General features: G+C 39.2%; 3 protein-coding genes across 4 annotated transcripts in view; all 3 read left to right on the top strand.

The window, feature by feature from the left end:
• Positions 1–327: 327 nt before the first annotated feature.
• LOC113590665 (transferrin receptor protein 1) lies at positions 328–23261 on the top strand. The gene is made up of 19 exons (XM_035527848.1): positions 328–402; positions 4020–4078; positions 4834–5068; positions 5868–6057; positions 6180–6402; positions 6486–6608; positions 6707–6802; positions 7642–7781; positions 7876–8039; positions 8139–8258; positions 8399–8484; positions 8582–8645; positions 8724–8788; positions 8876–8946; positions 9076–9160; positions 9302–9526; positions 10075–10227; positions 10362–10595; positions 22123–23261. The coding sequence occupies exons 2-19, from the start codon at positions 4040–4042 to the stop codon at positions 22129–22131; spliced, it is 2322 nt and encodes a 773-aa protein (XP_035383741.1). The 5' UTR covers positions 328–402; positions 4020–4039; the 3' UTR covers positions 22132–23261.
• Positions 14272–23261, top strand: LOC113590114 (transferrin receptor protein 1-like). Of its 2 annotated transcripts, none has more exons than XM_035527851.1 (17): positions 14272–14567; positions 15197–15416; positions 17058–17223; positions 17334–17556; positions 17631–17753; positions 17865–17960; positions 19071–19210; positions 19319–19488; positions 19588–19707; positions 19910–19995; positions 20102–20165; positions 20238–20302; positions 20377–20447; positions 20565–20649; positions 20829–21059; positions 21594–21746; positions 21889–23261. In XM_035527851.1, the coding sequence occupies exons 2-17, from the start codon at positions 15245–15247 to the stop codon at positions 22129–22131; spliced, it is 2208 nt and encodes a 735-aa protein (XP_035383744.1). In that variant the 5' UTR covers positions 14272–14567; positions 15197–15244; the 3' UTR covers positions 22132–23261. The 2 variants fall into 2 exon arrangements, with proteins under 2 accessions (XP_035383744.1, XP_035383743.1); XM_035527850.1 differs by having other exon boundaries at positions 15179–15416.
• A 588-nt stretch (positions 23262–23849) lies between these two features.
• The window catches only part of tnk2b (tyrosine kinase, non-receptor, 2b), a 47750-nt gene continuing 44088 nt past the window's right edge, over positions 23850–27511 (top strand). Inside the window, exon 1 of the mRNA XM_035527832.1 lies at positions 23850–24073. The gene's annotated coding sequence lies outside the window, so the exon portion shown is untranslated. The remainder of the gene's footprint in view (positions 24074–27511) is intronic.

The following is a 27511-nucleotide window of genomic DNA, read 5'->3' as shown; positions in this document are numbered from 1 at the left end:
CGTGTTCAAGCTATTTGTTCATAAACGAATAGTACACACTCACGAATGTCAGCGCATAGAATTTAGTGCATTTTACGTGCTTTTGGACGGATACCGCTCACAAAACGGTTAGGTACTTCATCTCACTCCGTTAACTCTTCAGTGCATTATTCCAGAACCAGGCGATGCGTGCCACAGTTACAGGAGACGCGGCTGATAAATAGCATTTTTATTGCTTGTGTATTTTCTTTTCCATTTCAGCGACTATACGCATATATGAAAGCAGGCGCTCACGTAGTCTGCGGATGTGACGTTGAGGTAGCGCAGAGTTTTTCTGGTCGTTGAAACATCGCTCAAGGTTGCGCGAACACGTGCAGACAAGCGAAGCCAGCACGGAGAGAAAGTGTCCCGCGTGCGCTTAGGGTATGTGAAGAAACTTTTAAAGCATTAGTACAATTAGTTCTGCAGATGCGGTATATTATTCACGTTTTGGCTGTAGTGTGATTTTTGTTTTCACGTTTTACGTGCTGTCTTAAATACTTAGCTGTTAATGGGACCAAAGCGTGGTTAATTCTGGAACATCTTTTACAATCATGTGGGTCAGTTTGAACCAGTTAGAACTTTGTCAGCCGCTGTAACACATCCTTACACACATACACAAATAATCAGAGCAACGCAGGAGAGCGGATATTTTGAACAGAGTGTGTATTGAACTAGAACCAAACAAAATTTGTAGAGTACTACAGAACGTGAATGTAGCTGACCTTGACATCAAGTCAATTCACTTAGCTAAAGACTATAAAAGTAACATTTATGATTCTACCACTAGGTTTGAATTCGGGGTTTTTGGTAATGATGTGCAACATCATAGTAGCTAACAAAATATTGTTGATATAGCAAGGAACAGAATATTAGTCATGTCGTAAATTAAGCAATACCTGCAGCTGCTGGAACAAATTTAATGGAAATTCAGGTCGATCTGAAAGTGCGAGCCACCGGGTATGTATGGCTATTGTATAAGATATTTCTGCTTAATCTTTCCATTTCTTGCGGTAATCAGTACTACTGGATATATTTCTAGGTTGACCTATAACAGCTGTCAAATGCCATTTTACAGGGCATGGATTTTCTATAAAAAGGGCCATTTGCAGTGTGCCCTTGATCGGTTTTAGGCATTTAGATGCAAAGATAGGGTGCACTTCGGTCTGTGCATGGTGAGATTTAATTTATGATTGCAAAGCATAATAATAGATTGCCAATCTTAATATCATTGACTTTTAGATGTAATTCTATACATATATGAAAGGGAGAAGCCTAGTATAACTCAGTGGAAATGTATTGCGCCTAACATTTTGCTAGGGTGATTTTAGCCTTATTGATGTCTTGCTTACCGTTACTACACAGTATCAGTCAGGCAGACTGTTAATGCTCAGTTCGCAATGCTCGCGAACACTAAAACGTACCAATCTTGGAACTTTCCAGTGTGACTCTCACATGACCGGGCACAGCAGAGCACAATATGGGCTTTTAATTCCACAAATGATCAGTTAAAATAGTCCAAAATAAGGCTTTCAGAGCATCACATTAAAAAAAAAAAACTTTTAGAATGGCAAATATTTAAAAAAGCAATAACATTTATGCGAATGCATGCTAAAAATGATTAACGCACGAATTCAGTTGAACGTTTTTTGAAGAAGGAATTATTTTAGCCAGCCTGGCACGCTGCCACATACCGCTGGGTTCCGAGCGCGTGTGAATGGGTAGCAAAATGAGCTTTGCGCTCTTTCCGAAAACCATTCAAGCATTTGGCTGGAGAACGCGTTCGAAGAGCCCCAGTGCTTGTTGCTTACGCACTTTATATGTCACTATATGAAATGTATATATGAGTTACTGTCACAGTTTTCCTCAGAGGTCATCGCTGCATGACAAATCGTTATATGCATGACAAATAGTTATATATAGAACGCTAATGGGACCACAGGGTCCTTAATTCTGCAACATCTTTTACGACCATGTGGGGCAGGTTGAACCAATCAAACGTTACCTGACTTGTAAAGTTAGCAGGCACTTGTATGATAAATTAGGCAGTTTAATAAACATTTCTGATTTCCATGTAGCTTCTGAACTTACAACCACAGGCCCAAGGGATATGAGGCAGAGTTTGATCTGATTGTGCCCAGAACAAGCCTGGTAGGGTGTAACCTTAAAACCATTTTCCTATCTTGCACACACATGCATCACACCAGACTGCTAGGCCAGATAGTGCTCAGATGGTGTTCAATGTCATTCAGAAGTAACTGTGGTAGAGTAAACTCACTGTTTGTCATTGGTTTCAAGTTTTTAAGGCTAATTGAAGTCATGTTATACTCAAATAGCTCAAAAGGTATTAAGTCTTGGGTCAATCGTCAGACTGAGATGACCTCTAGAACCCTGTTTCTGAATTATGGTATAACATCTAAGCCTTGATTGTGGACTTTCCATCTCCATCACAAATATATTCATTGAAAAAAATCCCAAAGTCAAGATAAGATCCTGTTTGAATATCAGTGCTGTGTCAGTTCAGATGGCATCTATACGTCAAAAATCCCTACAAACCTTGTTTTTAGTGTGGTCTACTTTTAGCGATCCCTACTTGTCAAGCCACCACACTCATGCTCTCGAAGACCAGAAATGACTGAATTTGTAGTCAAGTTAAAACTTGACCAAACCAATGCAAATGTTCGGCATTTTGTATGATTTGTGACAGAATGACAGAAATGTAAGCATTAAGCTCCTAAAATGCTTAATAGCTTGTGTGTCCTGCCAAGTAGGTACACAAATACAGTATTGTGGAAAGTGTGGCACACTGACATTTGCGCTACTTATTTAGACTCTCTTACGACTGTCATTGGCATGTCCACCTGCCACTAGCGAGTGCCATTGGAGGTCAAACAAAGGTTGTCATTTTTAATCACACATTGCATATCCCTCTCAACATGTAAATAAAATTAAAATAATAAAAAAGGATTTAGCATGATAAGTGTAATAGGTGGAAATTGTGTGCTTTCAAACCTTTGGTTTAGTGTACCCTAAATGATAGAAATTGAGCTAGAACTGAACCAGCGAATGTTTCGTAAGGCTGATCTGATCTCTATGTTCTGTGATTCTGTGGTTGATGGAAGCTGGGGGGGGGGGGGGGGTCTAAAGAGACAGAAAGAAGTACAAAGTAAAAAAAGTAAAAGGTTGTAGCCTAACATTTCCTATAATGGAGGTTAAAAGAATATTTCAACTAAACCTTCTTGCAACTGACACATTAGGTATGGTGCTCATCACAGTTTGGCTCTCAGTATGGATAGGCTAGATGAACCAACATTGACTGATCTGTCACACATTTACAGTGTCTGGTTTCGACACACAGCTAACCGATTCTTCCAACTCTGGATAAATCCTCCGGACAATGGTGCACTTTTGGCCAGTTTTCCCTTTCCTCAGCTAACACATACCAAACAAAAGGTGATGTTTGCTGATGAGGCTCTAATGCATAAGATGACACCTTTCTGTTCTGCTTCCATTTCAGCTTCAGGAACTGCTTATACATGGGGGCTAATTTTACCCCACTGTAGTTTCAGGATGAATCTATTTATTTTGCTTTAATTTCTCAGGGTGAAGGGGAAGTGGTAGTATGTCTAATTTTCCAGGTTGTGGCAGGTGTTTCAGTCAAACTGAAAGAAATCAGCACACAAATAAAACCTACAGTGTTTCTAAGTCTGGACTCAACAAAATACTGTAAGAATTAATTCGACCCTTTCTTTTATATGTGTGCTCTGTAAGTAATAGGTTGTCAAAATGTGCAGGTTAAGACTACAGTTTGTATAGCTAGAGCATCTAGAGTAGTTTACAGAATAAAAGTACATAAAAAGGTGTCACTTTCTGCAAAAATAAACAAAAATTCATTTGGTATACTCAGTATTCACTGTCAGTGCATCCCCATTTTCTAGTTGCACTAAAAATTGTACACTTACTTAAATATCACCGATTTAACAAATACAATATCTGTCTAGACTTCAGCCAAATCACCGCGATGGCAATGGATCAAGCAAGGTCGACGATATCAAAAATAGTAAGTCATGCTTATTGCGCTATTTTAATGGGGAAATGTTCTAACTCACCATAACATCTCAGATTAATGCTTTTTGTTGTTGTTTTAAAATAAGGTTTAATATACTTTATGCAATTTGTTTGCAGTTCTCTTGCCTATTAAAAAGAAACATGACACAGACAATGACTAACAATGCAAGACTGACATCATTACGAGGTCATGTATGTGCTACGGATGAAATGTTATATTGAATAGTAACTAAATTCTTTCAAACGATTATTGGAGTAATAAATCACATTGTTTTTAAGAGCTTTAAGTTTAGAAAATAAAATGTCCAATAGGAACAGTATCTCAGTTTTATTGCTATTTAAAGCAAAATATTTCAGGGTTGACTTTTTGGTACAGGGTTTCAAGTCTTACCAAGGTTCATGAAAACTAGGTTAATTATTTTTTTTGCCCAATTAAACTAGTTTAACTGCTTGAGTAATTATTGAGTGTGTTGGAGGTTTTGTGATTTGTTAAAGTAAATTTGAGCAAGTAATCTTTACATTTTGCATGGCCTGTCAAAATCTAGTTATAAAACTTTGCATTAAACATACAAATTGATGATAGGTCCCTTTTTTGTGTTTCGGGGCATAGGAAAGCTGATCCCAGAACAGCACTCTTAGTCTAAGACTACTTGTATCATAGACCCTGGCCACACTACCCTGGAACATTAGTGTAATATAACCAGCTGAGAGATCACAGTGTTTCCTAAGCTTGCCACATGTCCACAGTTCAATGGAGAGCCGCGCTCCTACACACGCTTCAACCTCACCCAGAACATGGAGGGGGACAACAGCCAAGTGGAGTTGAAGCTGTCGTCTGACATGGACGAGGAAGTCGGGGGCAACGGTGTCGCGGAGCATGCGAACCACCAATCTCATCAATCTTACATCAGCAAACCTCATCAGCGCGCCCCCAGAAATGTATGCTTCATGATCGCTGCCATTTTGCTCATCTTCGTCATTGGTAAGAAGACTTGCAGTAACTCAGATCTCTCACCCATTGAGCTCTGGTCAGTTTATGACCACAAGATCACTGCTGTTTTGGGTGGTGCACCATTCTCGGCACAGCAGGGGCACTGACATGGTACTGCCATGGTAGTAGAAGCTCAGGTGATGGGTGTGTATCATGCACAGCAGTGTTGCTGGAGGGTTTACATGTTACACACTTGAGAGTGGTCTGGCGCCCAGAAGTATCGTGTTGTCCTTTGTAACTGACCATGGATGAGGAGCTGGTGGATAGTGAACACAACTTTACATGGCAATAGATGGGCTGTAAATCGTACACTTACAAAATGCTTAAAAAAGAGACTGGTAAGTATGAATTGTCTAGCTGTGTGTACACGTAGAACCGTTGTTTAAAGCACACATCTGAGCTCTAATGAAAGCATAGTTTTGAGTGCTCCTGCTTTATACCGAGGGCGCTTGAGTCCTTTTCTCCTAGATTACTAGACATAATTAACACTGGGCTCAGGCATGGGTGTAAGTTTGCACTGAAAAGTGCTGGGTACAAGAATGTGCACTGGGTGTTGCATTCAATTCAGGTGCCCCTCAAAATTTGCATCCCCTTAAATGGTACCTGCAGCAAGCTGTTATATAAAATATTTTCAGAGTATATTTTCAGAAAGTGGTGGGAAAAAATCAACTGTCAAAAATGGACATGTCTGCAGCGTCTCCATCGTAAATTACACCTTGCACTCAGGCTCTATTTAATTAACTTTGTCACAGTTGTTTAGTAATTTGATATGCATTACCCTGTTTTTCAGGATACTTGATTGGCTACCTTGCTCATAGAAAGGCAGAGGTAGCCTCTCCTGGTTGCGCTAGTGCTGTTTCCACCAATGGTGATGACGAGATTATAATTCAGACTGAAACGGTTTCCACCCTTGACTGGAGTGATATTACAGGCTTGTTCAAAAGCAAACTGACCAAAGACAGCATTGAGAAGAGCCTCAGGTAATTACACATTACTTTTACCACAAGCATAGTGACCCAGTATCTAGTATGCTCTTTTAAAACATTTTCTAGAGCTAAGAGGAGGTTTGTGTTGCTTAAACAACTCTCTCTTTTTCTCTCAGTGAATTCTCCTCTGACAGTCACCAGGCAGGATCTCCAGGCGATGAGGCACTCGGCAATAAAGTGCTGAAAAGATTTAAGGATTATGGAATGAACTCGTGGACTGACGAGCACTTTGTAAAGGTCCAGAACAGCCCTCTCAGTGGTGCCAACAGAGTGACCTTCCGTAATAAAACGTATGCTGAGTCTGGCTTCTTGTCTTACAGTGCCCTTGGATCAGCGCAGGTTCGTATCCGTCATCCTCCATGCATATTCTGTATTTCACTTGACATGATTGACTAAGATGTGTTATCGATTTGGTGTCATAGGGTGCGATTTTATACGCATATTATGGAGAAATGGATGACTTAAGACGCTTAGAGGACCTTAACGTCAATGCTGCTGGAAGAGTCCTATTGGTCAGAGCTGGAAAAATTAGTTTTGCAGAAAAGGTCAGTACCGTTTGCATTTATGTTTGTTTATTTTTAATTTTTTTTACTGAATTGGCTTACTAAGTGACTGTTTCCCTTTTTTTTTTTTTTTTTTACAGGTTGCTAATGCAGCCAGTGTGAATGCAAGTGCAGTGTTGATCTACCTAGACCCTGCCGACTACACGTTAGATAGGGATACTGACCTATTTGGCCATGTAAGTGCTTAGAAAATGTCCTTTAATTACTAAAGACCTCATCGATTTTTTTGAAGTTTGTGAAACTGTAAGATTGGCTTGTAATTTGCAATACCATGGTTACATATGTATTTTAGCAAGATAGACTAACTGGATAGCCTAACTGGCTAGCTCATTGTTTACATTAGCTAGCTAACCTTGAGATATACCTTCTCATCATTTCATTTTTATTCAGTCTTGGGAGATTTATTAGATTTGGCATGCTAGTTGTGTTCATATGATGCATCTGTATATACACTTCTGGGTAAAAAAGGGGCCAAATCGCAAAATGCATAATATTTACCTTTTAATCTCAACAGCATATAATTGGAACATTTTGAACACTAGAAGTGATGGTTTTAATTTTATATCAAAACATTTAAATCTTTTCATGATTTTATCTTTGTCTACAAAAAGACTATGTTTATTTCACTGTTTTCAGCCTTTCCATCCAACAATTCACTGCAGCTATGAGCAGTGATCAGCAAATGGTGAAACAGGTCTCACGAGTGCATTTTTTGAGTTCTTGTTCATTTTCTGACAAATGATTTGTTGTTAGGGCCATTACATTTAATTTGGGGTTGACTTTTTTTTTTTTTTACCCAGGAGTGTATGTATATGTCTATCAGCCATAAAAACAGGCTATTTAGCTAAAGACTGAGGCACTTTGATGGGTCTCCTATTGATTTGAGGCAGACAGGAGCATAATGCCTCACTGGGAATCCTTTTGGCCTTCTGTCCACTTAAGATTCAAGGCCTTAAACCCCAGATAAGTGCATTAATATGTCTTGGGTGTGGTTGAGCAATGTCTGTTTCCCCAGGTCCATCTTGGCTGTGGCGATCCATACACTCCGGGTTTCCCATCTTTCAATCACACTCAGTTTCCTCCAGTTAAGTCCTCAGGCCTGCCGAGCATTCCCGCACAGACCATCAGAGCCAGCACAGCTGCAACCATCATGGGGTACGGCAAGCGATGCTGATCAAATTTTCATATTAACTCAGAATAACATCTTTCGGTTCTTGTGCTGCAACATGTTCTTCGTTTCACTGATCAGGAAAATGGGAGGTCGAGATCCTCCCCGTGGCTGGGCTGACGGGGGTCTACAAATGTACAAGCTCGGTGGTGAGGATGACGTGGCCTCTGTGGAGGTGAACAATGTTCTCATTGAGAAAAAGATCCACAATGTGTTTGGAGTCATCAAGGGTTTTATAGATGCAGGTACATCATGGCACAATCACGGTCCCTTGCTCTCCATGCATGTCATGCAGGCACATACTTTAATCCTTTCTCATCATCTCTCTTAATCCTCTGGTTTAGATCGTTATGTGGTGATTGGAGCTCAGAGAGATGCCTGGGGTCCTGGATATGCAAAGTCTACCGTTGGCACTAGTTTGCTGGTCGAGTTAGCCAGGACTTTTACCGAAATGATAAACAAAGGTAAGGAAAATAAGTTGATGTATTTGTCTTTCCATTTGTTTTTGTTTTTTTAAAGGAAAATGACTAATTAGATGAGTGTAAAAATATGTCATTTACAATCTCCAATGCCCTCTATTTAACTACTTTTTTTTAAACCAAAGATGGCTTTAAACCAAGGAGGAGCATAGTGTTTGCAAGCTGGAGTGCTGGAGAATACGGAGCTGTGGGCGCCACCGAGTGGCTGGAGGTAGGAACATCATTCTCTTCACTATTTACCACTTAGACCTTATGATCATTGCAACATGATCATCCAGTTAATTGTTTGGGGATTTTTGCACTCCCAGGGCTATTTGAATTCCTTAAACATGAAAGCATTCTCCTACATTAGCCTGGATGGAACTGTCAGAGGTGTGTAACTTTTTGTTTGTTTCCCAATGTAATATACCTTTAAAAAAAAAAGTAATAAATATCTAATACTTTTTACAGGTTTCAATTTTAAAGCCAGTGCCAGTCCAATGATGTATGACTTAATACAGAGTACTTTGAAAGAGGTGAGCATTTCTAGGTGGAATTCATTTTTGTGTGTTAATTTACAATAGAAAACTCTGGAGAACTAATTCTCTTCCTTTGGATTACAGGTAACTTTGCCAGATGATCTCAACAAGAATATATACTCACAAGTGGCTGGATCCAGCTGGGAGATGGCTGTGTATGTGTGACTTTCACTGCTCAGAAATTCAAATCACACCTTTTCTAACTACTAGAACAAGGACATTTTGCATTACAGTACCTCATAGTGGCCAATTTGACAATGTGCGAATGTGATTCTTGTTAACAGGATGGATCCAATTAGAATGGCTGACTCTGCCTATCCATTCCAGACCTTCTCTGGAATTCCTTCCGTGACTTTCCGCTTAACCTCAGTAAGCATTATGAATTTTTTTTAACTCGGACTTTAACTTCAGAAGTTATCTAATGGGATCAATCCCTTATCAGGTATGGACACCGTGCATGTGGAATGGGATGGACATAAATTAAGATGATGTCTTGTTTGTCTTTCTAAGGACAAAGAATACCCTTTCTTGGGCACGCATCTTGACACTAAGATGAATCTGGAAAATAAAATATTTAGAATAGGCCCACTGGTGAAGACTGCAGGTGAGATAGCGGGGCAGATGGCTCTTCGGCTGGTACATGACCACCTGCTCAGACTGAATGTGGAGAAGTACAGCAACATCATCCGCGCCCAGGTGGCCCAAATTAATAAGGAAGTCTACAGCCTGCAAATGGTGAGGCTTCCTGACCTGCACTACCTGAAGCACACATGGCCATTAAAGACCAGGTGTTTTGCACGATGGACCGAGAAACGCGCAAAGCAAATGTAGTCCAAGAGGCTGATGTCTCACATTCCTGCTGTTACCATTTTATTTCTACTGATTGTAGATTATGGCATATTACAGAAAGTTGATCTCAGCATAGGCGGTGCTGCTGATATTTATCTTGAAAATCTTCAAGGCTTTGGAAGGCTTTGGTTTTCTTATTATATATTCATGCTGCCAGGGTTGCGCCTTTCACATATTCGGAACAAAGTCGTTGTTTTCGCTGTAACCCAGGACCATTAATGAGACTGATAACCTGATACAGGCATAATGCGAGCTAAATCAGAGCAAAAATATGAACTGTCTGGCGAGCCTCAAAGGCTTGAAGTAACTGTATTAGAACATCCAAGGATGAACTCGGAGATGAAATTTCAAAACGTTACTGTAAAACCAAATGAGAACCTGGGAAATGTATTGCATTTAAGAATGTTTTTGCTTTTTTTTCTTTATTTCTTCAGTCTAATCGCATTCCCAAGACCCTGAAAATGCAGTGGCTCATGTCAGCTATGGGCTCATACAGTCGTGCTTCCAGAAAACTCACCATGCTCATCCAGAACAGCGACCTTCAGGACTCTGAACAGTGTCGCATCATCAATGACCGAATCATGGGGGTACGTCAGAATGGGCCCAGCCTTTACGAGTTGATCAGTATGATGTTTCTCTTGTTTGTACAGTACAGATGTGTATTTGCGCGTGTGTGTGTGTGTGTGGTTCATCTGTGTTTTATTTGTGTTTGGGTCTCCAGGTGGAGAAGGACCTGCTCTCTCCCTACGTGTCTCCCCGGGAGAGTCCGTTCCGACACATACTACTGGGTTCGGGCTCCCACACAGTGGGAGCTTTGCTCTCACACCTGGCCGCTATAAAGGAGGGCTCAGCCAGTGCTGACATCGACCTGCTGAAGAATCAGTTCGCTCTGACCACCTGGACCATCCAGAGCTGTGCCAACGCACTCGCAGGCAACGTGTGGGAGATGGACAACCAGATTTAGGGAAACTGGATCTGGATCATGCCTTGATTATAAATGTTCTAAGTTTCAGATGAAAACACTCACACCCCTACGTATTATGGATTGCACTCCATAAGTTAATATTAGGTCCATTACAGCATTGCAAAGCCATTCTGTACTATGTTTCAGCCAAAGTTTAACCATACCCCTTTCTTAACTAGAGTAAGAGGTTTAAGCTGACAAGTGCATTTTTAAATAGGATGTTTAGCTCTTACCAGATTGATTTTGCATTCTTTTTGCCCTTCATCCCAACTACATAAGGGAGGAAATCAAATTCCTAGCAAACAACAGAAATCATCCTGAATTAAACTTTCTTAAAATGTTACTGTAGATGAATTGGAAACAAATTATATAGGAAAATGCCAGCTGTTAGAAAAAAAGGTTCAAAATCACATTAACATCCCAGGGCACTGTAAACAGGAGTTTTGGTAGAAGCTTTGTGTTGAAATACAGTACAGTGTTGCCACATGCTAAATAACCTCTCTAGAATAATGTTCCAGACATAAAAATGTTTTTAGAGCATGAATTGGTAATTAACAAGAAAAATTAGTATTACAAGCATTTTAGGAAAAAATAATGATTAAAGAGGAAAAGAAAAATCCCTCTAATATTAAGACAAAAGCTGGTAACATTCATACTGGTGCTTCATGAACATGTACTTCTGAATTCTAATATATTACCTCAGTATTTTTTTTTTTTAACGAATGCAGTCAAAATGCCACATGACAAAAATGTATATCAGTGCGCAGACTCCAAGTCACAGAGTTCTATTTTCATGTCTTTATTGACTGAGTATTTAATCATGTTATAGTTTGGGAATTCTACGAGTTTTTTTGTTACTTTATTTGATCTGGCTAGTCTTTATTTGAGCTAGTCTTCTGGATGCCTTGTATGGGAAACCGTATTGCAAGAATCCTTTGGAATTGGAAGCCAGAGTTCAGTGCTCTTAATGTTTTTCGAAGAACAAAGCCTCAGCCTTCCATAAGGTAAAGGATGTAGAGTTGGAATTGTTGGAATTCCTTTATCCTGACAATAACTATCTGATAGTCGATCCAAGATGGGCCTAACAGAGGCTTTGTAACAGCACTGAGATCTCGATTTATCTGTTATTTATTTATCAGTGGCAGAGTTCACTATAAATAGCATTTTGTATCGCCTTTTTTAAAAAATGTATAATTATCGGAAGCAGTGCCTTCCATAATTATGACAGTTATACTGTCGAAATGTCAAAGCAGCATCTGCTACAGAGGTAAACTTGTTTCCAAAACCCAAGACCAGGGACTGTTACCTTGCTTCGTTCAATGCAGTCTCCCACCTAGATACACTCCTTCATGACAACTCGTTGATATTCAATATCGGGTGTCATCCACACAGACTGTTTGACTTGTCTCTGGTATCTCCATTTTGGAACACTTTAATTCCTAATTCCTAACCATTATCGGGAGCAGAGTCTTCCATAATGTGAAGATGATGGTAGTTTTTGCCTACCAGCATGTTGATATCGAGGGCAGTGCCCCTCATATTTCATTGGAGGGTTGTTTGTAATTATCGGGAACAGCGTTTCCCATAATCCTGTACATATCTGCATTCACACAGTGGCTATGCTAAATGTCCCATGCGTGGGACTGCTTTTAGCAGTTTCTTTTTAGCAGTTGAATAGAAAACGAATCAACAGAATTTAATTATAAATGTAAATAATGGAAGCTCTAATTTTATGCACTGTGAGATCTTGATGGACATATGGATGATCCTGCAGAATGTATTTTTGTTTCTTTTTTCTCGTGTTGTTAGTTATTGCTTGTGCCTTATGATTTCTCCTGCTTTTAAGATTCAGTTACTTCCCCCTTTTTTATGCAGGGCTTTTTCTAGTTGGTCTCTCTTCATTATTTGAGAGTCTGCTAATTCAGAGTGATCTTGCACTCTTTTTTGTACTAAGATATTGTACATGTATTTTACCAAGAGATTTCAACAATTTTAGAATAGTGCATCTTTGGCTGTGATTGAAAATAATAATTTTTCTTTATACATAACTTATTAATTAATTTTAGCCAGCCAAATTTAAGTTAGAATATATCTTTATACTATAAAGAAGTGACCCTGAAGTGCTATTAATCATAGTTAACAATCTTGGTGTTTCATCATGCCTGCATTTATGACAAATCATTTGTTAAAAAATGCTAATTGCTTACACTTCTGCAGTCCAAAGTAGCCTTCCTGCTTGTGTTCAAGGATGTCCAGTACAATAAACTGTTCATGCAATTAATATTTACATTACATTAAAGTTTCTTGGGTTTAATATTTATAGCCTCAATGCACCTTATTTGTTATTTTTAGTTCTGATTGAGATATTTTCTGCAGAAAATAACATATTAACAATTTCACTTCAGTATGTTTCTTAGATTACATCCAGATCTTCTGCATGTGCACATTATATTTCAGCCATCACACTTTCTATAGCATCAGGTTGAGACCACAATTCAGTACAAATAAGACTACAAATAATATACTTGGAATTCTATATTTTATACCTTAAGCTGTGTACTCAAAATGTAAAGTTTGAATTAAATATATTTATGTGAAGCAAATTTGGTTGTCACCTTTGATTAAGCCACTCAGGTTTTTTTTTTTTTGTCTGCGTCCTACTCTAATTAATGCATCTGATTCCCCTTAATGAGACTGTCACTGTTTCAGGTAAAACTCTTAGGCTGCACCATCTGAAGGAATAAATGTTTTAAATAAATGAAATAAATGAGTGGAACAGCAGTCAGTACCTGTATCTGTTCACGTGGAGCTCTGCTTTGCATGTTTAGATAATGCAGCATTTTTTTTCAACATTTGCAAAAGTCACAGGTTCAGATTTGCTTTGAAAAATGTTTGTCACTAATCATATGAGCAGCGGTTGTGTTCTTACCCTTGAGGCTGTTTGGTGGCCATGTCCGTGAGAAATGACAAGGAAACCATTAGGTGTCAGGTGTTGCGAGGCATGCTGGCCTCTTCAACTGCATGAGTCCATGGATTCCTCAAACCACAGAGAGGAAGTGTCATTGAACTCTTCCCCTGCTCTGGGCAGCAACAGGCTACATTTCCTTTAGAATAAAGCCCTGAACCAGACATTATCCTACCTTTCTATTCCAAATGTAGGAATTTAATCAGTTTAAAATTTCTAAACTAAATTTTACAATTTTTATAAATCAAAAAGAGGTTAGTGCTTGATTTAGATTCTTGTATGGCATTAAAGTGGAATAATTAACTATGGCTAATATTGCTAGTTCATATGAAATAATGTAAATCCAGAAGGGATTAGTATGATTCTTAACACTAATATCATAATTTTAATTCATGTAACCAAAAACTCCCATGCCACAATTTGGAAATATATTTTCTTCAAACTGCCCACATTACTAAATCAAATATTGTATTATAAGATATCAAGAATTTTGACGGTATGACTATGTCAATTTTTTTTTTCCAATATCAGACATTCTAGTATGTCAAGAGCTTAATGAAAACAACAAAAGTAAACTTTTTTTATGTATGGTTTTGGCCATTTTTATGCTAGGACTTTTATATTGACGATTAGTCTCGGAAACAGGATATGATCCAAACTAAGATTCACATGACTGTTGATACTCTTGCACAGTATCTAGCGGCAGAGGGTATGCCTAGTTTTGTCTACCTTTCTCAAATCTGTCTTTTTGGTAAGAAAACAAACAAATAGCCATTAACTGTATATATTTTTTAAAGTAATAGTATTTACTTTGAATAGGCGGGGCATCCTATAGAAACCTTTTTTTTTTTTATTTTTTTTTTTTTTTTTAGAATTTTACAAAAGTTAGAATTTCTGTATTAGTACTTTGGTGTAATATTTGTAGCTTGTAAGAACCACCTAGAAAGGACGTTTGTTTTGCGATTACACTGGAAATATTTGAAGAGGACTTTCTGAAGGCAAGATGAATGCCCGTATTTTCACATAATTTTGTACTTATGTAAGACTGCTTTGCAGCTTGATTTAGGCTATTTTGATGTAAGAAAATTGATATAATAGGAAAAGCTTTCCATTAGAAAAAACATTTTCTGCAAATTTCACGATGCTTTAAAATGATGTTGATGGGTTTTTTGTTTGTTTTTATTTTGTATAGGGGCTTATGTAATGCATGGTCATTAAATAAGATATATGTGCAAAAATGATATTCCATAAGCTTCTAAGGAGCATAAAACAAGACTAGTTAGCAAACCCCCCCCCCCAAAAAAAAAAAACAAAAACCAAACAAACAAACAAACAAACAAAACAAACCCTCTACAACACTGCTAATGCAGCAGTGCAATTATTTCCATCTCATACTGGAAGTCTTTTGAAAACTGCTGAATATCCAAGAACTATTCTGGGAGTTATAAGACAACCCCCATCCTGTAACACTTCACAGATGTCTTAATGAAAGCAACTTATATAGCACGAGCTTATATTAGCCAGTTGCACTTACAAAGCTTTATACAATAAAAGCTAAACTCTGGACTCTGGGAGAACAGTATAGTAATTTCTAAACCTTGTCTTAAAGCTTGCCAAATATTCACAGTTAATCAAGGACTGGTATTCCTGCACAAGTTTCTACCTGCTCCAGAGCATGGAGGAAAACAACAGTGATATGGAATTGATCGTGCCGTCTGACACGGATGCTGAGGATGGACTCGAAGAATGTGTGAAAAATCATCAGCCCTACACCAGCAAATCTAGCCATCCCACCCCCAGACACATTTGCATTATGGCTGTCACTACTCTGACTACCTTCGCTTTTGGTAAGAAGCTCTCTTAATTTTAAAGAAGATAGACAAGGCATAAAGAAACAGATGATTGCGGATACGTCTGCAAATTGTGTGATCTGTGAAATGATTAAATATTGTATAAAAAAAAGAGTACCTGAGAATGTCTTAATTTGTTTCAGTGGCTTTAATATCAATCCTATTCTGGTGATGTCAAAGGAAAATGGCTTTGCTGTTTTACTTGATCATGCATGATTTCTTTCTGCTTTGTATCAGTATTGCCAGATGTCAGAATTACCGCTAGAAGAGGTTTACTTTTATGTTATTTTCCCACTGTGTCTACCATAATAATATGATCCATATAAGTGGCACCTTTCTTAAACTCAGGGTCACTTTAGAGTAAAAAAAAAAAAAGGTTTAATGATTAAGCATGCGCACACACAGAGAAAATGAGCGAGATGAAGAAGTATGGAAGGAGAAACTTTAGGAAGACTTAGGAGGGAGCATGTGCATGTGCCAGCAAGGCAAACGTCCTGAGCAAAAGTTTGAATTGAAAGTGGGATGATGCCAGAAGGCACTATAAATGATATATAACTGGTAGCAAGAACTCTGGTGACTGAATTTATTACTGTGACATCTGCTCCTGGCCCAGACAGATGCCGCAGTGTGTACTGCAGCTTATGTAGTGTTTCAGCCAGAATGCCAATAACAAGGAAGGTAAAGGAGTCATAATAATCATCATAAAATCATGGATCAAAGTTTCAGCATGTGTAGTATGCAAAACATGGAGAAGGTGAGAAATATCACAAAGGTGAAAAACAAAGGTAAAAATACTCTACAAGTAGAATGGGGGATGAAGACATGTAAAGCATGTAAATAATGAACAGTATTGTCCCCAGAACTGATCCTTGGGGAACATCATATGGCACAGTAGTAGAGGGAGACTTGTGCTTTCCAATAGCAGCAAAGTGCTATTTGTTGGTGAGAGGATATGAATCAGACACGTGTTCATTTGGTAAAACTAACAGCTGAGAGATGGGAAATGAGTATATCATGGTGTACAGTAACAAAAGAAGCACTGCGATCTTAAACAAGGAGAATATTGAAGGCCACACACTCAGCAGAAAGGAGGATATCATTAAGCACACATAGAAGAGCAGTTTCAGTGCTGTATTCTGTTTGGAAGGCAGATAGAGAAGATTTCAAAGAATAACTTTTAGTGAAGAAAGTTTGTAATTCTCATGCTGCAACTCTTTCTAGAAGTTTATTTAGAAAGGTTACATTACAAATGGCTCGATATCCTTCCACTAAGGTAGGAACAAGACCACTTTTCTTAGGGTAACTGTAATAAGCAAAATATTAATAAGATAACAGAAGGAAGGAGAGATGAGGGAGAGACACATCAGAAGTGGAGTATAGGCAGTATCAAGCAGGAAAGACGTGCCATTAGATTTCAAGATAAGTTTAAAGATATAGGCTGACTTGGTGCAAAGGAAAGTTGTCAAGAATTTGTCCTGGCATATAAAATGTGAGCCACTGTAGTCAAGTGAAGGGCACAACTATAGTCCAGGGAAGGTAATACTGGTATACTTTGATGATTTTATTTTTGAAAAACAAACAGCCACACAGTACTGTTGAGTGAGAGCTTTGTCACCCTGGTGTTCATTACTCTTTCAGGATCCTTGGTGGGCTATCTTGTTTGTACAAAGATATACACCACAAGCTGTACAGAGCCTGAGTTCTCTGATAGCGTGGTTCAGAGAGAAACCATATTTGATTGGAGCAATCTCACAGCTTTGTTAAGAAATAAACTGACCACAGACAACATTGAAAACAGCCTCAGGTAATTGTATACTGTGGACTACATACACTATCTGAGAGGCAATTTCTCTCTCCAAACACTGTCCAGCGTGAGGGGATTTGTGATACTAAATAGTTTATTCTTTTTCTCAGTGAATTCTCCAGTGACAGTCATCAGGCAGGATCTGTAGGAGAGGATGTGATCAGTGAGAATATTTTCAGAAGATTCAGTGAGTTTGGCCTAAGTACCTGGAGAGATGAGTTCTTTGTTAAGGTCCAGGATCATCCAAAAGGTGGCACAAACGGGGTGACTTTCTATGGTACAAAATTTGACGAATCTGGCTATTTGGCCTACAGTGGAAATGGATCAGTAGAGGTTTGTATTTAGGGCCTTTTCCATGAAGTCTGTCTGTGTTTTGCTGGACATCAATAAGATGTACTATTTTGCAGGGTGCAGTTTTATATTGCTATTATGGACAAGTGAGTGACTTTAGGAACTTGCAAGATTTGAAGGTTAGCCCAAAAGGGAAGATTGTGTTGGTCAGAGCTGGGAAAATCAGTTTTGCTGAAAAGGTTTGTACTTATTACATTTTATTTTTAATTCTTATTTTATTGACGTAACATGGTTTCTTTGTTTTAAAACCTTTTATTTTATTTCTTTCTCATACTTTTTAAAAAGTACAGGTTGCTAATGCGGCCAGTGTAAATGCAAGTGCAGTGTTGATCTACCCAGACCCAGCTGACTACTCCTTTGATGAAGGAACTGATTTGTTTGGCCATGCAAGTACCTGTCTACAGTTACCAAATTATTGTGTTAATTAAGTGTTAAGTATTTAAATGTCAAACACTGTACAATCTTGTTGTAGCAATGAATAAAATAAATTCAGCGTCACTGAGAAGATACAGTGAGATTATCTACCTTCCTGAATGACAAGTCAAATTTTTAGCCAAGGTCAGGTTTGAATGCTTATTTACGTAGGCACATGCTCAGACTGTATTAGCCCAGTGACAGTGGTAAACAAGTGAGTGTTTGGGGGAAGGCAGATCAATTGTGTTTTTGTCAAGATTTATGTTTAGGTGCTTGGCCTCCATCCACTACCACATAAAATAGTCAAGGTAAAACATCTAAGGGGGAGCCATAAAAAAAGCTGTGTGAACTGATTAGAGGACAAATTAATTTATGTATATCACAAAAAACTGTTGGGATTGAGACTGGTCCTGTCCAAGCCAATGGACAGGAGTGACTCCTCAGATGCCATGTTGACCTGAGATCTTGAATCTTGAATGGTAATTGGGAGTCTGTCATATTAAAGAATCTGTAAGTCAGAGTAACATCCAAGCAGGTGCTGAGGTGTACCATCTTCATCGAACCGAGTCTCTGTTGAAGTTCACCAGTGGGCCACAAGGTCAACAAAGGAATATGTTTTGGTATAGAAATATTCAGCTGAAGGATCAGAAGCCAGTAAGAGAGTAATGAGGAAATGGGCAAGGTATTGTTGAGCACAGGGATCCAGAAAAGTTCTAGTTTCATGATCCTAGATGGGGTAGGCCAGAAGGAAGAGTCCTGAAGTCTGGAAATACCTATATAGTTTAAAGGGCCATAAAGACTTTATGGTAACCAGATATCCTTAACCAGATATAACTCAGTGTCTGATACTAAATCTAATAGGCCACACATTTCTGAGTCACACAGAGGCATTTTACGGTGTATGATTTACTTATGACTTTAGGGCCAGTCTTTGTTGAATCTTCAAGAAGGGATTGCACATAATAATACAAATGGCTTCCCTATAGGGTCTATCTGAAGAAACTGAAAAGGATCCTCTGTAATCCTAATTTTAGAGCATGTGTAAGACTGGCTGTTGTGACTGATATCATCTGTTTTCCCAGGTCCATCTTGGCTGTGGCGATCCATACACTCCGGGTTTCCCATCTTTCAATCACATTCAGTTTCCTGCAGTTAAGTCCTCAGGCCTGCCGAGCATTCCCGCACAGACCATCAGAGCCAGCACAGCTGCAACCATCATGGGGTACGACAAGCGAGATACAAATTTAAACCATCAGCTGACAGTTTTGAACTTCCGAAAACATTTCCAGATATACAATGGTCGTAAATTAATTTTAATTTCACTGATCAGGAAAATGGGAGGTCTTGATCCTCCTCGTGGCTGGGGAAAAGGGGGTTTACAAAATGTAACATACAAACTTGGTGGTGATAATGACGTGGCCTCTGTGGAGGTGAACAATGTTCTCATTGAGAAAAGGATCCACAATGTGTTTGGAGTCATCAAGGGTTTTATAGATGCAGGTACATCATGGCACAATCACGGTCCCTTGCTCTCCATGCATGTCATGCAGGCACATACTTTAATCCTTTCTCATCATCTCTCTTAATCCTCTGGTTTAGATCGTTATGTGGTGATTGGAGCTCAGAGAGATGCCTGGGGTCCTGGATATGCAAAGTCTACCGTTGGCACTAGTTTGCTGGTCGAGTTAGCCAGAACCATAAGTGACATAATAAGTACAAGTAAGTGTGAGTAATTTGAGATAGATGTACATAATTCGAGAAAAGAGTTAAAGACTTTTTTGCTAGACCTCTGCTGCAAGACATTTACACTTTTATTTTCTGATTAAAAAATTAGAAAAATGTTATTTAGATGAGTGTAAAAATGTAACAATTTCAATCCCCCCCCCCCCCCCCCCCCCAAAAAAAACACCCGCAAACCAAGATGGCTTTAAACCAAGGAGGAGCATAGTGTTTGCAAGCTGGAGTGCTGGAGAATACGGAGCTGTGGGCGCCACCGAGTGGCTGGAGGTAGGAACCATCCTGTCTGAAATTTACAATTTGTAGACTGCAGGGTAAGAAATGATCGTTTCCGCATAATCATCCAATTAATTATTTTTAATTTTTGTATCAATAGGGCTATCTGTCTTCCCTAAATATGAAAGCATTCTCCTACATTAGCTTGGATGGTGTGGTCACAGGTGTGTAAGTAACTTCTTATTTAACAACAAAACACTACAAAAATTGTATTGAACATCTAATGCTTTGCACAGGTTCATCATTTAAAGCAAGTGCAAGTCCACTGATGTATGACTTAATACAGAGTACTTTGAAGGAGGTGAGTATGGCATTTTTGAACTTAATTTAGAATAGAAATTTGTAGAAAACCAAGTCGTTCACATTCTGTTGCAGGTGTCCTCACCCAGCGACCCCAGCAGGACTTTATATTCACAAATAGCTGGAACCAACTGGAAGAGCGCTGTGTATGTATGACTTTATCTGCATGAAGTAAATCATGCCATTCCTTCCCTAGAATGTGGGTGCCATACAGCACATCATCCGGCAGTATCTGTCATGAGAACTGTGATTTTTGTTAACAGCATGGAGCCGATGAGAATGGTTGACTCTGCCTATCCGTTCCAGACCTTCTCTGGAATCCCTTCTGTGTCATTCCGATTTATCTCAGTAAGTATTAGTACTTTTATAGTACTCCCAGTGCACTTTTCCGAGGGTAGAATTAGTACCATTATACTAATGTCTTTGCATGTTCAAAATGTATGTGATGGGGTAAATCCTTTGTCAGGTGTGTAATCTTTTAATTCGATAACGAATGAACTTGCTCACGACTGGCTTGTCCCTGTCAGGGCACAGGAGAGTACCCTTTCTTTGGGACCATGCTAGACACCAGGAAGAATCTGGACGTTAAAACATCTCAGAACTTACTTGTGCTGGTGAAGACTGCAGGCGAGGTAGCGGGGCAGATGGCTCTTCGGCTGGTACACGACCACCTGCTCAGACTGAATGTGGAGAATTACAGCAACATCATCCGCGCCCAGGTGGCCCAAATTAATAAGGAAGTCTACAGCCTGCAAATGGTGAGGCTTCCTGAACCACACATGGCCATTAAAGACCAGGTGTTTTGCACGATGGACCGAGAAACGTGCAAAGCAAATGTAGTCCAAGAGGCTGATGTCTCACATTCCTGCTGTTACCATTTTATTTCTACTGATTGTAGATTATGGCATATTAAAGAAAGTTGATCTCAACATAGGTGGTGTTGCTGATATTTATCTTGAAAATCTTCAAGGCTTTGGAAGGCTGTGGTTTTCTTATTATATATTCATGCTGCCAGGGTTGCGCCTTTCACATATTCGGAACAAAGTCGTTGTTTTCGCTGTAACCCAGGACCATTAATGAGACTGATAACCTGATACAGGCATAATGCGAGCTAAATCAGAGCGAAAATATGAACTGTCTGGCGAGCCCCAAAGGCTTGAAGTAACTGTATTAGAACATCCAAGGATGAACTCGGATATGAAATTTCAAAACGTTACTATAAAACCAAATGAGAACCTGGGAAATTTTATTGTATTTAAGAATGTTTTTGCTTTTTTTCTTTATTTCTTCAGTCTAATCGCATTCCTAAGACCCTGGAAATGCAGTGGCTCATGTCAGCTATGGGCTCATACAGTCGTGCTTCCAGAAGACTCACCATGCTCATCCAGAACAGCGACCTTCAGGACTCTGAACAGTGTCGCATCATCAATGACCGAATCATGGGGGTACGTCAGAATGGGCCCAGCCTTTACGAGTTGATCAGTATGATGTTTCTCTTGTTTCTACAGTACAGATGTGTATTTGCGCGTGTGTGTGTGTGTGTGTGTGTGTGGTTCATCTGTGTTTTATTTATGTTTGGGTCTCCAGGTGGAGAAGGACCTGCTCTCTCCCTACGTGTCTCCCCGGGAGAGTCCGTTCCGACACATACTACTGGGTTCGGGCTCCCACACAGTGGGAGCTTTGCTCTCACACCTGGCCGCTATAAAGGAGGGCTCGGCCAGTGCTGACATCAACCTGCTGAAGAATCAGTTCGCTCTGACCACCTGGACCATCCAGAGCTGTGCCAACGCACTCGCAGGCAACGTGTGGGAGATGGACAACCAGATTTAGGTACTGTGAATGTCTAAAATGGATTGCACTACTGCACAGGTTCATCAGAATGCCTTAAAGTTATACTGTGGTGTATTTCATTGCACAATTCTGCTGTAACCCATATTACATAACTGGAGTAGCAGTCACAATAAATTAGCTCCTCAGGATCTTTGTTACCGCACACTTTTAAAAAATTGTTTTGTGTTTTTATTGAGGAGGTTGGCAAAGAAATTAAAACAAATGAATAAACAATAAGGCAACAAGCAATGGGCATAACAATTAATAGTAACCCCTAATTTTGTAATAATATTTTTATAATTTTGTAATGATAACAAAACCCCTACAGACCTCCTCAAAGGTTTTCATTTGAATGCTCTTTATAACCACAAACATAACTCACACACTAACCGTCTAACTAACATTGTTTGCCCCCCCCCCCAAAAAAAAAGTGGGCAGAATGTTGCTGAATTAAAGAATGAAAGCAAATTATTCCATTTACAATATTACCTTTCAAAATTAATCTTATCATCTCTAAGATAAGGCTGTGCATAAAACATATTTGAGCAACAATGAGACAGAATTATTATTACTATTATTATTATTATTATTATTATTATTAATAATAATAATAATATTATATGCCCTATAATGTGAAGGCAAACACTATTTACATTTTGAACAAATGCAAAACACCAGTGATGCATGCATAGACTGGATTCAGAATGTATATGTCATTCGTACAGTGCAGTTGTGTTTTTTCAAAAATATCCTGAATTTCATAGGCTTTGTGAAAAATGTCAGTGCAAACAGTGTGTGTGTGTGTGTGTGTGTGTGTGTGTGTGTGTGTGTGTAAATCGTTAAGTGAAATATTTGCTTTTTGAGTCGTGGCTTTTAGTTTACAACTTTATGGCCTATTCGTTTTTTCTTTCCTTTATACATGACTTACTGATAAAATATTTTGTTTTACGCAGCATATGCTCTGTTCATTTACCATGCATTACTGTATTTTCCTTCATATCCAGAAACCTTTAGCTGTCTCCTTAAATTTTGAGGAATTGCGCTGATTTTGATAATCTGGCCAACTAAAAACCCTTTGTTATAAATTTGTCATTCTCTTGAGGAGAATTTTCATAAATGTCAAATGAATGTATTGTCTCCTACTTTATTGTCTTGATTCAGGTCTTCTTGTGGTGACTTTTCTTTTATCGCATATCGGTAGGACGATATAAAGAAACTCTTTGTCGAAAGTATAAGGTTAACGATAATGTAATACAAACCAGAAAGCCTAATGTGAATTACCATACGCAAACGATTCCCTAGTCGTGTACTTCTTATACGCTGCATTTTAATATTTGGCCAGAGAATGGCACTAGAGCGCTTTTAGTATTCCACCAGAGATCACAGTATTTATGTTTAAGTCTGATTTTTGTCTAAAGACATTTCTGACGTGTGTTTACAATGTTAATACATCTTAATGCTACTTTCGCTACTTATATTAACCTCTTTAATTGTGTCAGAACATCTCCGCAGTTTTACTCCTACAGCCATCATTTGTCACCGTAATAATCTAAGATATTAATGGTACAATAAGTGTTACAGAAGGCTTGTACACTTCTGGGAATACATGAATGCGGGAAAAATATTGCCGAAATTAGGAAAGGCCCTTTCCAAATAATGCCATGTCTCTTTAAGAGTGGGTTGCCCACAGGAGCGTGCACAAAGAGAGCGAGGAACTGAGGACTGACGCCAACATAGTGAAGCTGTGATATAGGAAAAGCGACAGAAGTAACAGACTGTATATATATATAGCAACGACAAGAGTAACAAAACTGAGAAAAGTTTGTAAAACTTCCAGTTTGACTTACAAATAGTGCGATAACACAAGGAAAGCTTCACAAGTGTCAGCTGACTTGACTGCCTAACTCGCGAGGAACCACCACCGCGGTAGATAAACTGACAGGTAGGAATGCAGATGCCTGGAAAGTGTTTTAACAGTGATTAATTTTGTTAAAGCATGGATATAACTGAAGAAATGCACAACTTTACTCACCAGCAATTACAATCTCTTGAGACAGGTAAGTGCAGGAAATTGTTCTTTGGTTGCAAGTAAAATTTTGTATTTGAACGTTCTCGTGCTGATCTCAGTATCACCTGTACGAATCAATGTAAATGGCGGGAATGCGCACACACGGCTGGTCTACACAAACACCAGAGTCCTGTGATTTGATGTGAGGGAGATATTTCTCAGTGAGTTCACACGCAGTGAAATCCCTTCTGTCGCAACGCTAGCCCTCTAAAGGGCTATTTGCCAGACACAACGCGTAGACAATTTCTAGAGCAAGCACCGTGCTGCTGCACATGTAATGAGCAGACATGGAAACTGGCCTAACGCTTGCTTGTCTTAAACTTATTTGTTATTCACTTGTTTTGAGCAGGTCGCGAGTGTTAAAGGGATGCATTAATGTAATTAATAGGACAAACATGCAGGAAGCATGTTTAAATGTATCGGTGGCTCAGACTCACCCAACACTTTACTTACGTGAGCACGTGGATAGTTCCGGTGCTCTGTCTAATCAGAACGTCTATGCTGTCTCGAGCGTTCGGTGGAGTCTTATGAATAGCGGTGACATTCCCTATAAGGAATCGTAAATTGACCTCCTTACTTGTGAATGACTTATTACGAAGTTCTTGTGAACCGTCTTGCGGTTTTGCCGTTAGAATAGGAAACTTGAGGGTCACAGTAAGTTAAAACACTCTACTCTAGGCTACTCCTGGCGGAGGGCCGTTAACTTTCATTGCAATGATAAATACGTCTGAAGTGTTAATTGCTTGCGTAAGACCCGGTATAAACTGTAAACATTGCCCCGGTCTGCAATCGCGTTATGGCTGTATAGTGTGACTCATTTCCAGTCTGCAGTGAAGTCTGAGTGTGTATATTTCGATAGGTGTAGGGGTTTTTGGGGTCTTTTCATCGCTTAAGCTTTTCAGCCATGGGTATTTTGGTGGGTGGCTACGTTAAGGTGAGTCATTGCCTCCAGGTCTGCAGTGCAAAAGAGGCAGAGCTGCTGTTTAGCACATGATGCCCCTGGGCTCTCTGTCTGGGGTGAGATATGATGAGCAGTGTTGCATGTGAAGGCAAGCAATTGCTGCGGAAAGGTTCAGCAGGGGCTTTCTGTTGCTCACAAAGAATCTAGAACTTTGCTTCCTATACATGATAGAGGGAGACTATATGGCTTCTGGGCCATCTTCAGGATTGTTCAGCCAGTGTTCGTCCCTTGGCCCAGTAATCGGGGAGGCCAATGACTCTAAACTGGAGGCAAAAATGAGGTGGAACGATCTCCCAGTGGACATCCACTCAGAGAACGCGAGAGAGACGCCTTTTGCGTGGCTTCATTTTAAAATGCCTAAGAAGCGGGTGAGGCGGTCTTGCCCTTGCGCTAGTCAGTGTTCAGGTAAGTGTGGCTTCTTCCGTTGAACTTCAGCTTACCTCTGCTGGCTCGGCGCCAGCGGCGAAGAGCTCCGTCTCCCTTTACCACCCAGGACCTCAGACACTCTGAATGACGTGGCTCTAGGCCAGGCAGCGTAGCTGGCTGCTTGCCTTCACCAAGCCTGAACTAGCAACATGGTGCTTTACGAGGGATAATGAAACAAAAGCTGCCTGCATTTCAAATCGAGTGCTGGCGAAAGATATTCAGCTTTGCGAAGGTTAATGAAACCGGCTGGCTCTTTCATTTCCATGCAGATGCTGTGTTGCCGCCTTTATGCTTCAATGAACACTGGGAGGCATTTACAAAAGTCAATTTCTGAACAATTAGGGCTCTCGTTGCTGATTGATTTGTACATAGACGCTGGTGCATGTCAATGGCTTGGGCCTGTTGATAAGACCAGAACTGACATGCAGGGCTGTTTTCTGTTTATGATACCATGTGGAGGTTTTTTTAAGTCAGGATAATCGGTATTTGCATTATTGGAGAAAACGTTTGAGGGTCCAGTATTTCTGGCTTGTTGTTGAGCGACTAGCTATGATGTCACTGAATAACAATTTGGCGATGTTTACCTATGGTGCAGCATCTTACATCAGACCTCGACAGTGGCGAGGCGTCATAGGGAAGTACAAATGATTAGAGAATTTTTTTTTCATGACTGAGTCATATTTCTTTTAAAGGATTAAAAAGGCAGCAATGGTTAGCCCTGCTGGCGGGGAAATAAATAGCCCAGTATTGGATATTCTTACATGTTTTTTTACTTTACTTAGTAGCCGTTTCTTTCTGTTCACACTAATGCAAAGCAGGGTTTTAGATACTTTTGAGGAATTGTTTTTTTTCCCCTCCTGTTTCCTGTCTTGTGGGAGATTCTGTTCTCAATGTTCAAATGGCATTGTGCACTCTGTGTCAGTAGCATCATAGCATGTAGCCATGTGAAATGTGATATATTTTTCACTTGGTTAAATGAACACACATACCCTTTACGTCCTGGCTTTGGGATGAAATGGTCAATAGGATCCATAATTTAGAGTTGTCAGATGATATACTTTTAACAAGTTCAAAACCAGGAAATAAGTATCTATTGGAGACATGTACTGAGAGAACATTTTGAACTATTATATCAGTGACAAAGTAAAGTCAAATATTTAGTGTTGTTTATAAAACATAAATGCCTTTTATGGTCTCAATTTACGCAACAGCATGGACATTTAAACTATGAGCTAAATGTTAATAGTGGTTGTGTCTCTCTCGCAAGGTTTATCCTCTAAAAGCTATTCAAAGTTTATGGGTTTGTCACAGACAAGTTGAAGATTTTCATCAACTGTCTCTCTTAATGCAGCATAACATTTACAGATGAAATCTGTTTTTTAAAGCTTCGTTGTACTCGAAAGAATCAATAGTTTCCTAATATTTTAGTCTGGAACTGTGCAAAGATCATTGTTTAATCAAGAGCAGTTTGTCTAGGCTTTTTTGACAGATTTCATATTTCTCACACTTAAAGATGTTTTCCATTATAGATTAGCTAACCTTTGTGTTGGACTTTTGTAATACTAAACCCATGACATGGTTTACATTTACATTTACCTCATTTAACAGGTGCTGTTATCCAGAGCAACGTACAAACGTGCTTTGTCATCTACTCATAGAATGTATCCTAGCCAGTAAAATAGGTTAGAATTCAAGATACCACTGAACTAGAATACTGTAGAATACAGGGATCAATGCTGATGCCTAGAATGAATTCCAAAATGAGAATAAGTGCAATACCAAACAAGTGCTCACAGGGTTAATCAATCAATAATCAATCTATTAATCAACAGTAGTGCACAGTACAGGAAATACAGTTTATTTGGTATTTCTTTAACTTGTATCACTTCTTGCCAAGCATGCTTATGGGTTGCTTTTTCAGTAAT

The sequence above is a fragment of the Electrophorus electricus genome, chromosome 7, assembly GCF_013358815.1.
Source record: "Electrophorus electricus isolate fEleEle1 chromosome 7, fEleEle1.pri, whole genome shotgun sequence".
NCBI lineage: Eukaryota > Metazoa > Chordata > Actinopteri > Gymnotiformes > Gymnotidae > Electrophorus > Electrophorus electricus.
This window is presented reverse-complemented; position numbering and strand designations above follow the sequence as displayed.